At 32.9% G+C, this 15,202-nt stretch overlaps 1 protein-coding gene across 1 annotated transcript in view; it reads right to left on the minus strand.

Moving 5' to 3' along the window:
* Positions 1-1,789: 1,789 nt before the first annotated feature.
* The window catches only part of LOC122510056 (4-coumarate--CoA ligase 1-like), a 41,626-nt gene continuing 28,213 nt past the window's right edge, over positions 1,790-15,202 (minus strand). The window contains exon 6 of the mRNA XM_043624452.1: positions 1,790-2,656. Coding sequence (XP_043480387.1) covers positions 2,535-2,656 — 122 coding nt within the window. The 3' untranslated portion in view covers positions 1,790-2,534. The remainder of the gene's footprint in view (positions 2,657-15,202) is intronic.

The following is a 15,202-nucleotide window of genomic DNA, read 5'->3' on the forward strand; positions in this document are numbered from 1 at the left end:
CCGCTTTGTGACAAATACGAATTGGAGCCATGATGCAATTTTCCTGAATTCTAGCGGGGACTTTCAAATGTCGATCAATGTCGTGCCTAATTGTAGAAGAAAAAGGTTCTCAGTGCCCGATGCTATTTATTTCATTTGATAACTTCATCATTATTTACTTTTTTTCTTTTTAATATAAATACATTTTATTTTTGTATAATATTTTATAATATTTTGTTATTTATATTAATTTTCTAACATGGATTATTTTTTAAAAGAAAGGTGCAAACAAAAAATACTTCCCAGTAAAAAAAAACTAATTCAAATGAATTGAAACGAATTAACATTTTTGGTAGGCTCCAATTCGTATTTGTCACAAAGCGGGATTCACTCAAGCTCTTTGTATATTCAATTGAATTTAATTCAATATGTACCAATTTGTCCAAACGAATTCGCATTCGAAAGAAATGGCCAAGGAATGCATTGAATTCGTGCTAACGAATTGAAAAAAATTAAAGGCTCAAAACTTGTCCAGTGAATTGGTACGGATAGAAGGTTCGGAAGTTCAATACAGTTTCACGAATTCAGGAAAATTGCATCATGGCTCCAATTCGTATTTGTCACAAAGCGGGATTCACGAAAGCTCTTTGTGAATTCTTTTTAATTCATTTCAATTAGTTTTCGTTTACTGGGCATCAACCATTTAAAAAATTTTGGAAAGTGTTTTAAAAAAATTTTTAAACATAAAATTTAAGAAAACTATAGAATTTATTTCGCTATATATTTTGTTTAACATAAAAATTTTAATAACTTCTAAAATAATGAACGCTTTTTAATGAACTTGAGCATATTTTAAAGGTCATTTTCTACAGAATGAGAATTTTTTAAATTTAAATATATTTTTTTAATTAAATTCTCTTGAAAAATCTACACAATATCATGTTTTTTATATTTTCTAGAATAGTTTTTAGTACAAAAAAATGATTTCAAATTTCTTGAATTTTTTTGTCTAACTTTGACGACCTGCATTTTCTAAAAAAAAATTACACGTTAATGCTTATAAGTAATTCTCATACTTAGTAGAAAATGACCTTTAAAATAAGCCTAAAATCATTAAAAAGCGTTCCTTATTTTAGAAATTCAGAAGTTATTAAAATTTTTGTAAAACACTGAAAATGACGATTTTTTAAAAATATCTAAATAAAATATTGACCAAATGACTTCTGAAAGATCTTGTTCATTCCAAAATTCTATCATCTTTCAAAAAATATAAAGAAACAAATTTTAGTTTCCATAAATTTTATGTTTTAAAATGTTTTTCATTCATTTGAAAATGGGTGGTCTCTCAATTTTGACCGGTAGTGTATTTTTAAAATTAAAATAATTCTTTTTGAGAAAAAGAATATTACAAAAATCTTATTTTATCCTTAAGAATATTTTTTATTATAATAAATATTTCTTACTTTTAACCATAAGAATAAACTATATAAGTACTATTCCAAAATATTCTTAAAATGAGAGAAAAGATTTATTCTTAAATTTAGACTAAAATTTTTAAAATGAGGGTTATAAGGGTTTTTAAAGCAGTCTACCTAAGCACCTAAAAAATTTAAACTGAAATGGAGGCTCAGACAACTTTTCAAAAATTATTAGATTTAAGTATCTGTGTTATGCGGAAAACGTAATATTTTGTCGAAAAATTTTTATTTTTACTACGTTTAATTATGTTTTAAAATTTTTGAATTTTTTGTAATAATTCCAGAGCTGAAAAATAAAAAATCACTTATTTCTCAAAACATTAAACATGTTATGCTCTTTGAAAATTTTTATTAGACTTCAAAAGTAGCTTATTTACAAATGTACAAATTACATAATTAATTACAAAATTCTTACCCTTGATAACAATTAAGAATAAGGTTGTATCGCCTAATGCAGCTAGTTAAAATAGTGGACATTTTATAATTTCATTTACTCTGTACAGTAAAACATTTCACAAGTGAACAAGTCTGAATTATTTATCGCAAGAAAATCAGGAGAAATATAAAATTTTATACAAATTAATTTTATTGTATTTAAAAAATTTAGATCAATATCTCTTTGTTAAATACTTTATGGTACTTAAATATACCTATACATGATGTCAAACAACTCAATCCTCATAAGATTCAATGTTAAAAGCAAAAATGCTTATGACTTTTTTCGCAAGTACCTATAACTCTAAAAATTTTAACTAAACCTTTATATAAATTCTTTATTTAGCTAAACATCAAGTTTAATTAAAATCTGCTTGTTAATTCAATTTTCAATAGAACGTCCTTAAATTATATATTATACATAAAACAGTAGGGAGGCATTCGAATAAAGTTGATCAGAAAATATCGAAACAAAACGAAAATGTCTTTAAAAATACATAGAAAACAAACAAAAAAACATAGAAAACAAATACATGTATAGATTATGCGCCTATTTTTAAAGAGAGATTTTCGAATGCAACACGATAAATAACATTCAATATAATTTTGAGAACTTCATATATTATTATCAAACATTTCTTATTAAATCTTTGATTTTAAAAGGTTTCGTAATTCTCGACGAAGAATTTTGCCGGACGGATTTTTAGGAATTGCGTCAATAAATCGTACTTCAGCCCTTAGACGCTTGTGCGACGATACTCGTTCTGAAATGTGAAAATCATAAATTTTTGTTTTCATATTTAAAATTAAAAAAACATGAGACATAAATATATCTAATTATTAAAAATATAATATTTATTTTTCATAATTTTTGTGAAATCTAATTATTATTTCAAATAATTATTTTTTATTTTATATTATTATAAATTTTCATACAAATCGAACAAGTGAATGACTTTTACTCCCTGTCGTCTGCTATCTAAAATCGACACTTTCGTGCATTAGGAATAAAAAATATCGTAAGTAACACGAGAATAAAGGCAGCCAATTTCTTTACGATGATTTTAGTGACACTTGTTCCGGTTTCGGGGCGCCTACGGCGCCCTTGACCTCCACTCGTGTCACGAAAATCACCGTAAAGAAATGGCTGCCTTTATCCTCTTGTTGCTTAATATACTATTAAAGACCTCACAAATCGGCCTGTCACTGTCAAATGTAAGAAAAAAAAATTATTAACAACGAATTTTCAATTTAAAAACTTTTTGACATAACCAAGAGAACTTATAATTTTTATGTTTTTTATTAGAAAAAATTACCAAAACCTTTAAATCACTTAATTTATTATGATAAAGTTTAATTAAAAACAGAACGTCTTAAATATAAAAACATTATTATAAAAATAAATTAATACAAATTTTTTTATTTAAAATTCACTATAGTGGTTATGTGAGAAAAGTCATTTGTTTCATTTTCTCGAAATAAGAAAATATGGATTTATCAAGTTTTGAAAACTTGCTCCTCAATTATTGTGCATGTGTAATTAATCAGTCTTATAGATGTTAATTACATGAACTAAGGGCCCGTTAATCTAGACAAAAGTACATCCCTTCTCGTTGCAATTTTTCCCCTACCAAAAAAAAAGATTTCTTCCAATCATATCAAGAATGGAGAACTTAGGAAAATCGTGGAGAGGGCAGGGTTATGTTTTGTATTCGTGATTGATTTCAGGTTTGTACAACATTCGATAAAAACAGACAGGAGCCTATTAAACAAATGTTTCTGAAAGTTTAAGAAGACTCATGCGCAAACGCTTCAAGATTTAAAGGAGAAAATGCATCGAAGGCAGTCTGAAAGGAAAAACCACCATCTATATAATAACTACGCCATTTTGATTATAATAGACACAGGAATCCAAAGATTAAATTCTACTTTGGTGGAATACTTTTATAAAAATAGCGGCTGTTTTTTCCTGGAAAGGTAAAAAATATTTAAAGTACTAACTTCAAATAGATTTTTTAATTTTTGATTAAGTAATTATTCATTTTTTTAAAAATTGTTAAATGCATCGAAGGCAGTCTGAAAGGAAAAACCACCATCTATATAATAACTACGCCATTTTGATTCAAATAGACACAGGAATCCAAAGATTGAATTCTACTTTTGTGGAATATTTTCATCAAAATGGCGGGTGTTTTTTTCCTGGAAAGGTAAGGAATATTTAAAATACTAGCTTGATATCACCAAAAACGCCGGACACTATTTTGTATGAAAACCACAGGTAGAGAGAATATATATATTAAGTTTTGTTTAAGTATTTTACAATATGGGAAAAAAGTGCAATAAAGGAAAATTTTAATATAATAAATGTGTGCTGGGAATAGTGGATGCTTATCCACTGCCAGGCATGACTGTCATCATGGATATGTTGGGTAGACCTTGCCATGGTCGAGGGGCTTGCCACTAAAGGACAACTCTCTAACTTATCCAATCTTTCAATCAGGGGCGTTTAAACTGACACGACACAATTTTTCAAGTGTTGTTTGTAACGTGCTTGCCGATCTCCCAACTCTGATCCGTGTTGGATCACGTTACTTACTAATTTTGTTGTGCAACGAATTAATAAAAAATAATATAATATTTAAATAATTTAAGCAGCATAATTATAAGCTTTTCTATCATACATTTTTTTAACCTTATTACTTTTCTTCTTTTCACAGATAATTGATGAAATATATCGTCTTATTGGTTTATAATCCATCTCAAACTCGATACAGATCTCGCTTAATATTTCTCACGAATTTTATGATCTGTACTGGATGGCAATAGAATATTTTAATGAAACTATAAAACCTAACTAAACCAGAAAAATCTTCTCGTCACCAGTAAGTAATGTAAGTTCATTTGCGACCCAAAATTGCTGACTATAAAATTTTACATTTCAAATTTTCTAAAAACTTCCTGCCATTCTGAAAAATGTCGTGCCATTTGGGATTAATAGATTTTTTCTATAACCTTCCAGCCAATTGAGACTGAAATGAAGGAGCTAAAGAAGAAAGTTCATGCCCAAAATAAAAAAATCAGCCCATCAAAAGCCGAAATTTAGTTGCTGAAGAAAAATAATGTGAAGCTTATGCCTCTCCCTTCTAAAGAAGCAAGTGCATGCCCAAAGCAAGGAAATCAACTCTTTGAAAGCGGAAATTGAATTGCTGAAGAAGGATAATTTAAAGCTTATGCCTCCCCTTTTCTAAGGAAGCGGACATTACAATTAGCGTAAGTATTTATTTTTTCTATTGCTTTATCGTGGAGAAAGTATTGTAATGATAAAGATTTTAAAAATTGGTCAGATTCATCATGACTAATAAATTTTGAAAAGATTAAAAATTTAATTTTTCTCAAAGCAATGTGCGTTTAACGAGATCTACTTTCGATTTTCTAAATATAAAAGACTGGCTACAATCGCACATGCGCCAGCACAGAAATCCAAAAAATACACATACCACATTTGTGACAAAAATGTTACGAGAAAAGCTGACGTAAAAAGGCATACATAATTGTAATTATATGTGACTTCCACGAGAAAAGGAACCTTACCAATTTCAGTGATGCCAGACTGCGTATGCAAACGGACCCCACTCTCGTACTTACAAATTAACACAACTTGGAGAGTGGGGGCCGTTTGCGTATGCAGTCTGGCATCATTGAAATTGGTAAGGTCCCTTCTCTCGTAGAGCGTCACATATTTCGAATAATAAAATGTTAATTAATGCGAATTGTCATAATAAATACAAATAATGTACGTAATAATAACATACCACTCATTTAAATTTTATTTTCAGAAAAGCGATTTCGGCGTAAGAGGCAATCAAAAAAGTAGAAAGTCGACCTCGCCGAAGGAGCACATAGAAAATCTCCACACAAGAGGAAAATTTAAACTACCCAATTTGTTGAAGACATATAAAAAAAGACTGGTTGCAATCGCACATGCGCCAGCACAGAAATCTCAAAAAATACACATGCCTCATTTGTGACAAAAATTTTACAAGAAATTGTTTAAAAAGCGGGGATTTTCTCAAACGCTGTTTCTTATAACTTGTTTCTTGAGGTTTTATCGGGTCGTTGATTACAAATGTAAACTCAAGTTAAGAAAACTACCCCGCCAATGGTTGTCCATTGCCGAACATCGTTGATGCCTTTGATGTGCTGGGAGAAGCGGGTCCACTGCCGAACGTCATTGATTTCTTTGATGTGCTGGGAGAAGTGGGTCCACTGCCAAACATGATTGATTTCTTTGATGTGTTGGGAGAAGTGGGTCCACTGCCAAACATGATTGATTTCTTTGATGTGTTGGGAGAAGTGGGTCCTCAGCCAGACACGACTGGCCGGTGGATGCAGGAGGGCAACGCCACACTGAAGGTTCCATCATCGTGGAGAGGTTGGATCAACAAAACAGGAAGAACAAGAGGAAGTGGAAGTAGTCTACAGAGTGTGTTGAGTGGCAGCAGATTAGGAAGGAAGAACCATTGTGTCTTGAAAAAATACAACTGGAAATCGCAAGGATGAGTAACTCTTAAGACACCAAGAAGAATGTAAATAGAACTATTAAGGACGACTTAAAGTCCTTCAAGTCCTGATAGAAGAAGCAAAGGCGAAGCACGCGGAGGCTGACGAAGCGGATATGTACGTACGATGTACTATCGGCATGGCAGAAGGTAACCATGAACACAGAAAGGAAAGGCGAGAGCGCCACTATAAACGTCAGTTAAGGCGTGCTGTCATAGACGCACCGAAGAGAAGACGTAGTTCCGGCAGTCCAGAGGGGATTCAAGTCGCAGCTATAAAAAAAACAGGAGGAAGCACCTCCAAAGAAAGTGGACAAGAGTGCGGAAGATTAAAGATACACTGAAGCCAGAATGTAAAAAGTTGGAGCAAAAGACAACGAGGGGATCAACAATGGTCATCCGAGTGGCTCAAGGTCGGACGTTTGCCGATGTTTTGGGTAAGCTTCGTAAGAAGGTTGATCCAGACGTTAGCCACACAAGGGTCGTAGCAGAAGGGCTACAAAAAGGGGAGGCCTCCTAATTAAAATCGGAGGCGGCTCCAATAAAGACGCCTTTACCGTGGAGGTTTCCAAAGCGGTGGATGGCATGGGTAAGGTGCAGTTGGATTGCCTTATCCAGGTAGAAGTCCAACAGGCGTTGGAAAATGTCCTGAAGAAGCCAAGAAGCAGGATGGTGACGGTCCTTAAACCGAACCGGCGAGGGATGAAGCTCGCGGTTGTTGTCACCGACCCAGAGGAAGCGACAAGGCTGCAAGAAGTGGGACGCATAAAGATTGGTTTTATATCGTGCTCAATTAGAGAAAAAATTAGTAGCATGTCGAGAATTTTATAATCTCGGTTATAACGAGAAAAGACCTCGACGGCAGCCAAAAAGCGTAATTTAAATCAGGTTTTAATTCGTTTGTCCCGTTTGTTTTAATTTATTCTGTGATTTATTTGTCCTATCCGTTTACAATTTTATCATTTAACTTTTTACACTTTTTTACCATTTGTTTCTTCATTCATGTGTCAAAATTCCGCTTTGACATTGAAATAGTTTAAAATTTTAACTATTGACGCAGAAGAACCGCAGAAAAATAACAATGTCGCAATAGCGACAGAGTTGGAGCACCGCTCTCGAAGGCTAAAGTCTTACGACAGTTCTGAGAATGCGTAAAGGGCTTTAAAAGAAGGGTTACGGGTTTCGGTGGGTCGGGTCTGGCAGTAGGTCGGCAGCTTATTAAACAATTTTTATTTTATTTATTTTGTTTTATATATATTTTTTATACCAACCCCACATTACCTTGGAGTGCGGAATACAAGGTATCTGTAGGCAGATTTCTTAAAATTCCCTAAGCAAAAAAAAAGTTAAGAAAACTAAAATGACACATTTGTTTGCTTTACGATAAAAAATTTAAGGGTATAAGATAATAGTAAAAAAAAGTTTTGGAATTAAACACATATATTCATAGATATTGATAAGTAATGTCTAATCATATATATATTGACATACAATGTTTTTGCAACTGATTATTAGAATAAAGACCTGAAACAACAATACTAGTGATTATAAATAAATATAGGGTAGATGCACCGTTTTTCAACAACACACTAGTTTTGGCCAATTTCACACTTTTATTAATTTTATTAGTCTTTTGTTTACTTCACAGCATATTTGTTGATAAAACGTCATTTAAGAACTAATGTTTTTGACAAATTGATTAAATATTTATCAGTGTTACGTACAAGGTACTTAACAAGTACTATTTTATTATTATTTTTCTTTTTAATAAAGCTACAAAAGATAGGACAGAATTTATAAAACATAAATTCCTATATATTTTATAATATTGTTTATAAATTATATGCATAAATTTATAAACATTATTAATACTTAAAATTTTATATAATAAAAGAAACCTCTATTTGAAAATAATTAAAGGTAATGCATTTCACACATATGCATTGAGACGACCTAGGTGTATACGTGCACATCCACTGATTCCGCTGGCTACAAGATCTAACACGACCACACCCTTGAGTTCTTCGCGTTACGGGCACACACACAAGCATGCTACACATGCCTCTGCTCATTGCCTTGTCTCTCCTATTGTCTTTCCTTGTCTCTCCTTCCTTTTTTCCCTTTGGGCCTACAAACTTAGGGACTAGAATATCATAACAAATGCACATGCATTTGGAGGCTGACTCAACGCTTTATGAAGCGTATTTATTTTATTCATTTTATGCACTATTCCAAATTTACAGAAAATAATTTGATAATAGCTAAACATTTTATTGTAACTTATTGTTAACAATAAAATGTCGGAGGACTGTAAGTTGCATGTATATGTGTATATGTATAATTATGAATGCAAAATACATATACTAGTAACTTATAAAATGTAGGATCAATATAACGTTATTTATACAACTTATATTAAACACTTATAACTATAAATAAATTATAATTATAAATAAAAAATTCTTTCTTTTTACAATGTAATTATAATTTATATATTTAGTTATAAAAATTGTTTCTGATAAGTATCAAATTAACAACGCCGTTTCCGTTCTCACGAAAACTGCATGCAATCAGAAACGTCAGCATAATGCAAAGTCCAATGGGCCTGAAGAATTTCCCTACTTCTAATTCTAAAAATCCTTAGTTGACAAATTTACCCCACTTTGACATCAGGGCAAGGAGTAGAGGCTTGTCGCAAAATTTCCATCGCCGCTGTACAATTTTCCTCTTCAAGCGATCAACACCGGTCCCGGCTACGGCCTGGCAGATCTGTTTATCGCAAGAAAGTAGGAAATGTCGAGACTAAGCCCGTCTGCGCGTCGGACCCCTGTATAGAACTCAGCGAAAAAACTAGTATAATACGAAAGGCGGACGAAAAAATTTAATAGAATCTTCTAACCGACGGAATCCAGTGAGAGCTGTTTTGAGTGAGATTCCAATTAATTAAATATTTAACAATTGTGAATCTTGTTTCTTAACCGACCAGTCCGTACGTGTAGTACCTGCGCCGTCTCAGTGCAGTGGCCCCACAAAATTCGCGAGTTCGCGTAAATAAAAATTGGTCGCATAGACGACTTAATTTTCGACATTCAATTTGTGTTTTGCCCGATGGATGATCCCTGTTTTTCGACCGGCCAGTCCGTACGCGTAGTACCTGCGCCGTATAAGAGAAATTATGCCCTGTCGGTAGGATTAAGGATTTTAGTGGTAAGTCTGTATCGTTTCAATGATTTAATGTTACTTTCAACTTTAATTCTCTTTCAAACATGTGCAAGTTTGTAAATTTCTTAAAATCTTGTTAAAATAAAATTTTAATGTGAATGCCAAATCTGATTTTATTTATTTTAAAACTCCTGAAATAAATAAAGTAAATTGAAATAATTATTTATCAGAGTTAAAACGAAGCTATCCCAGTAACTTTTAAAAGTGGAAAAACGATCCCGCATAATTAAACAAGGTCTTTTAGACCTTGGCAGCTTGGTGCCTCCCCAAATTTGAAATAAAAGGGCCATCTCAAAAGCCCAATTAAATAATTTATTTCTGGTTTGTAACAATCAGAAATATAAATATTTACCACAAAAATATAATAATTTCGAGTACGTGTTACAAAAAGCCATTTTCTAAAGGTGAGTCGTTAGAGTGTGAACAATATAAAATCGTTAATTTTATTGTATAATTGTAATTATAATAAAATAAACTGGTGGGTTTTAGAAACAATGCCTAAAACCAAAAACAATTTTAAAGGAAAGAAAAAAAACGGACGTTTGAAAGTAAATAACAAAGAAAATAAGATTAAAACGAATTTTTTTTCGTATTGATCAACACAATTGCAAAATGCTTTAAAAGCAATAGAAAATAGTACCTTATCTGTCAACAAAATAAGTCAAAAGTATCAAATACCCTGATCAACATTGAGACGTAAAACTAAAACAGGAGGTCCAATAACTACAGGTCATATTAATCCAGAATCAATTTTAGGCTCAGAGGTGGAAACACTATTGGTAAATTGGTTATTAGATACGTGCAAAGTGGGATTTCCTATGACCAACGACAGTTTATGTGCTTCAGTAAAAAAATATGTTGAAATTAAAGGTTTAGAAACACCTTTCAAAAACAATACACCAGGTCGAAAATGGTTTGATGCTTTCTTAAAAAGGAATCCAATTCTATCTGTCAAAAAGGCTGAATATTTAAGCAAAACAAGAGCTGCTGTAAACGAGGAGTATATGTATACGCAATTGGTTTCAAGGGGTGCTGTCATTATTGGCTGACAATATGGAAGTTTTCCAATATCCCTCAAGAATATTTAACATAGATTAAACGTCAATGAGGTTAGCTCCTAAAGGTGGAATGGTTTTAGCTGAGAAAGGTAAACCTACCTATGACGTTTCAGCAAGTAGTGACAAAGAAAATGTTACTACCTTGTTTACTGTTAGCGCCGCTGGAGAAATGGCTCCTCCATTGACAGTTTTTAAGTACGAACGTTTACCTCAGGCTTGCTTTGATATAGCTCCATCATGTTGGGGTGTTGTTAAAACGGAAAATGGATGGATGACAAGTGCCGCATTTTATGAGTATTTTGCAACTATCTTTGAGCCATATCTATTAGAGAAGCAAATAGATAAACCAGTAATTGTATTCCTTGATGAGCACGTATCACACATGTCGTATGGGCTGAGCAATTTCTGTGAAGAAAAAGGAATCATTCTTTGCTGTCTTCCGCCTAATGCTACGCATATCTTACAGCCTCTTGATGTCTCAGTATTTGCTCCATTAAAAAAGCATTGGTTGAAATTTGTAAGGACATGGCGTATTGAAAATGAGGGTACCGACATTCAAAAATTTGATGTACAGTTGTGTTCAATGAAGCCTTCCTCGGATGATCGTGTTGCACTCATGGGAGTATATGAGTGCAACACGATCATCCGAGGAAGGCTTCTATGAACACTACTGTACTAAGTGCTTTATCTACGATTATTCAAAAAGAACATTTCACGGATGCAATTAAAGATAGATTTAAATGTTGTGGTCTGTATGTATCCCTTTAATCCTGAAGCTATTAATTCTGATAAATGTGTTAAACAAACGACCTTGCATTCTACTACACTGAGAGAAGAAAAGCACAGAATCTGAATTCTGCCGTACATCGGCTATACAAAATAAGAGACAGAATCTGTCCTTCGAATAAAAGACAGATACTGACACTTAAAGCGTAGAATCTGTATTTCAAAATTTTTCAAAGTACAGCATCTGTGCTTCCGAGTACAGAATCTGTCCAATAGTGGCACTGCTGCTGCGTTTAACCTGGGGTACTGATGCTGAACTATGTCGAATTCAGATTCTGTGCTTTTCATTTCTCAGTGTATGAATGAGTGTGCTGAACACGAAATTGAAATAATACAAAATCAAAAGTCTTTGCAATTTTTCGAAGAGAATATTGATAAAGAAATTTTACAACAATTTAAAAATCATAAAACTGAAGAAACAGATTGGAATGGTGATGTTGAATATTTGGCATTATTTAACACGTGGAATAAGATGTATGACGATGTTTACAATAAGAATGAAAATGTTAATGATTCTTCAGACTTAAATGAAACAGTAAAATTCAAATACGGAAAATTTAAACATTTCGATGAATGGTATGTATGGTTAAAAAAAATTGATTAAATTGATTGAAAAACTAAAAAAAAAATTTAATAAAAATTTAATTAAAATTTTTAATTTATTATTATATGTCTTACTTAATAATATTAATTATAAAATATAAAAATTGTTTTGTATTCAGGTAATTTAAACAATAACCAAATTTCGAATTACATTGTGTTTGGAGCACCTCTTCAAGAACAAATGCAAGTAGATGATTCAATTTTAATCGAATTGGTTGATATGGAATTTGAGTCACTGAGAGAAAAATGTTTAGGCCAAGTCAACACACAAGCTGAAGAAATCCCTTTGAATTCAGAAATTTACATACAAAAGTCCTCTGGTTTATCTGTGTCTAATAACACAGCCCCACAAAAAAAGAAAAGTACCCTGCGCGAAAGTCCACAGTACCATACCCCTATGTATTTTGAAAAAACATGTCAGATTTTATGTAATTTATGTAAAATACAAAATTTTTTAAAAATTGATTAGATTTGTCTCAAACTTGTTTCTCGGGGGTTTTTTACATCGCTCATTACGAATCTGCAGTCAGATTTTAAAAATTAAATATGGCGGATTCAATATGGCGGTCATTTTTTCGAAAATTGATTTATTTTGCTTTAAAATGGGTACTCAGTGGTTTTTCGGATAGCTGATCACAAATTTCAAATCAGACTTTAAAAATTTCTAACAACTGGTCCAATATGACTTGATATGCAAGCATTTTGGGAGTCGGTGAATTTAAGAGACGCATGCATATCCCCTAATCGCCAAATCGTCGAATGTTCAAATAGTCGAATGCCAAGTAATCGAATGGAAAAAACGTCGAATGCTACAAACATCGAATCGGCATTTAGTCAAATGCTAAAAACATCGAATTGTCAATACGTCGAATGTTCAAAACGTCGAATTATCAATTCGTCGAATGTTAAAAACATCGAATCGTCAATACGACGAATGTTCAAAACGTCGAACTATCTCTATCAATTCGTCGAATGTTAAGAACATCGAATTGTCAATACGTCGCGTCGAATGTTCAAAACGTCGGATCGTCATTTAGTCGAATGGTAAAACCATCAAATAGTCCATTCGTCGAATGCTCAAATAGTCGAAACGCCATCTGTTCGAATTATCAAGTAGTAGAATGGTAAAGTTGTCGAATGTTCAAAACGTCGAATCGTCATCTGTTCGAATTGCCAAGTAGTAGAATGGTAAAGTAGTCGAATGGACAAAAAGTCGGATCGCCATCTGTTCGAATTATCAAGTAGTAGAATGGTAAAGTTGTCGAATGTTCAAAACGTCGAATGATAAAAACGTCGAATGCTCAGAACATCGAACTGTCAATTCATCGAATGCTCAAAACGTCGAATGATAAAAACGTCGAATGCTAAAAACATCGAATCATCAAAAGTTCGAAAAAGTTCTTTGTTTTAAGTTAATGTCTACTGAAAACAAAGAACTTTTTCGAACTTTTGACGATTCGATGTTTTTATCATTCGACGTTTTGAACATTTCGACGAACTGACTATTCTATGTTCTGAGCATTCGACGATTTGAGAATTCGATGTTTTTAGCATTCGACGTTTTGATCATTCGACGTTTTGAACATTCGACGAATTGAGAATTCGATGTTTTTAGCATTCGATTAAATGAGGATTCGATGTTTTTAGCATTCGATGTTTTTAGCATTCGACGTTTTTATCATTCGACGTTTTGAACATTTGACGTATTGACAATTCGATGTTTTTAACATTCGACGAATTGATAGTTCGACGTTTTGAACATTCGTCGTATTGACGATTCGATGTTTTTAACATTCGACGAATTGATAATTCGACGTTTTGAACATTTGACGTATTGGCAATTCGATGTTTTTAGCATTCGACTAAATGACGATTCGATGTTTTGAACATTCGACAACTTTACCATTCTACTACTTGATAATTCGAACAGATGGCGTTTCGACTTTTTGTCCATTCGACTACTTTACAATTCTACTGCTTGGCAATTCGAAAAGATGACGATTCGACGTTTTGAACATTCGACAACTTTACCATTCTACTACTTGATAATTCGAACAGATGGCGTTTCGACTATTTGAGCATTCGACGAATGGACTATTCGATGGTTTTACCATTCGACTAAATGACGATTCGACGTTTTGAGCATTCGACGTTTTGAACATTCGACGTTTTGAACATTCGACGAATTGAGAATTCGATGTTTTTAGCATTCGATTAAATGAGGATTCGATGTTTTTAGCATTCGATGTTTTTAGCATTCGACGTTTTTATCATTCGACGTTTTGAACATTTGACGTATTGACAATTCGATGTTTTTAACATTCGACGAATTGATAGTTCGACGTTTTGAACATTCGTCGTATTGACGATTCGATGTTTTTAACATTCGACGAATTGATAATTCGACGTTTTGAACATTTGACGTATTGGCAATTCGATGTTTTTAGCATTCGACTAAATGCCGATTCGATGTTTTTAGCATTCGGCGTTTTGTCCATTCGATTACTTGGCATTCGACTATTTGATCATTCGACGACTTGGCGATTAGGGAAATATGCATGCGTCTTGAATTTAAAAGTTTCGAAAAGTTTGTTGGTAAACATTTATGCAGCAGGAAATGCAGATTTTTGGTAACCTGAATGTCTAAATTAAAATGTATTTATCGAGAAGACATCTAGGAACATTTCTAGAGAATTAGGCATAATTTCTGGATGAAGTTCAATTCAACAATTGCAGAATATTTTTCTCTTGGACGCAGGCCTGCTAGGACATAATACAGTATTGTATTTCCGTTGTGCTTTGGCACAATATTAATCCTGCTGCTTCGATAGATGTAGTAGGCGATGACAACTGCGCCGAAAGGGGATGTGTAGAATGATTTGCTTCCTGTCTATCGAAGTAACGAAGCCTGCGAAGGCGCGCTGCCTTGCAGGGGGACGTTCGGGTGTGAGGATGATACCGTAGTGTGTCCGACGATGATATTTATATTCCAGATGGTTATCAGGAAGAAAAGGTTAAAGAAGGCTTTACGCAAGAAGACCTTAGCAACCTCATCAGAGATTTGAAATTACCCAATGATGGA

Source organism: Leptopilina heterotoma, unplaced genomic scaffold (assembly GCF_015476425.1).
Source record: "Leptopilina heterotoma isolate Lh14 unplaced genomic scaffold, ASM1547642v1 Lhet_66, whole genome shotgun sequence".
In the NCBI taxonomy this organism is placed as follows: Eukaryota; Metazoa; Arthropoda; class Insecta; order Hymenoptera; family Figitidae; genus Leptopilina; species Leptopilina heterotoma.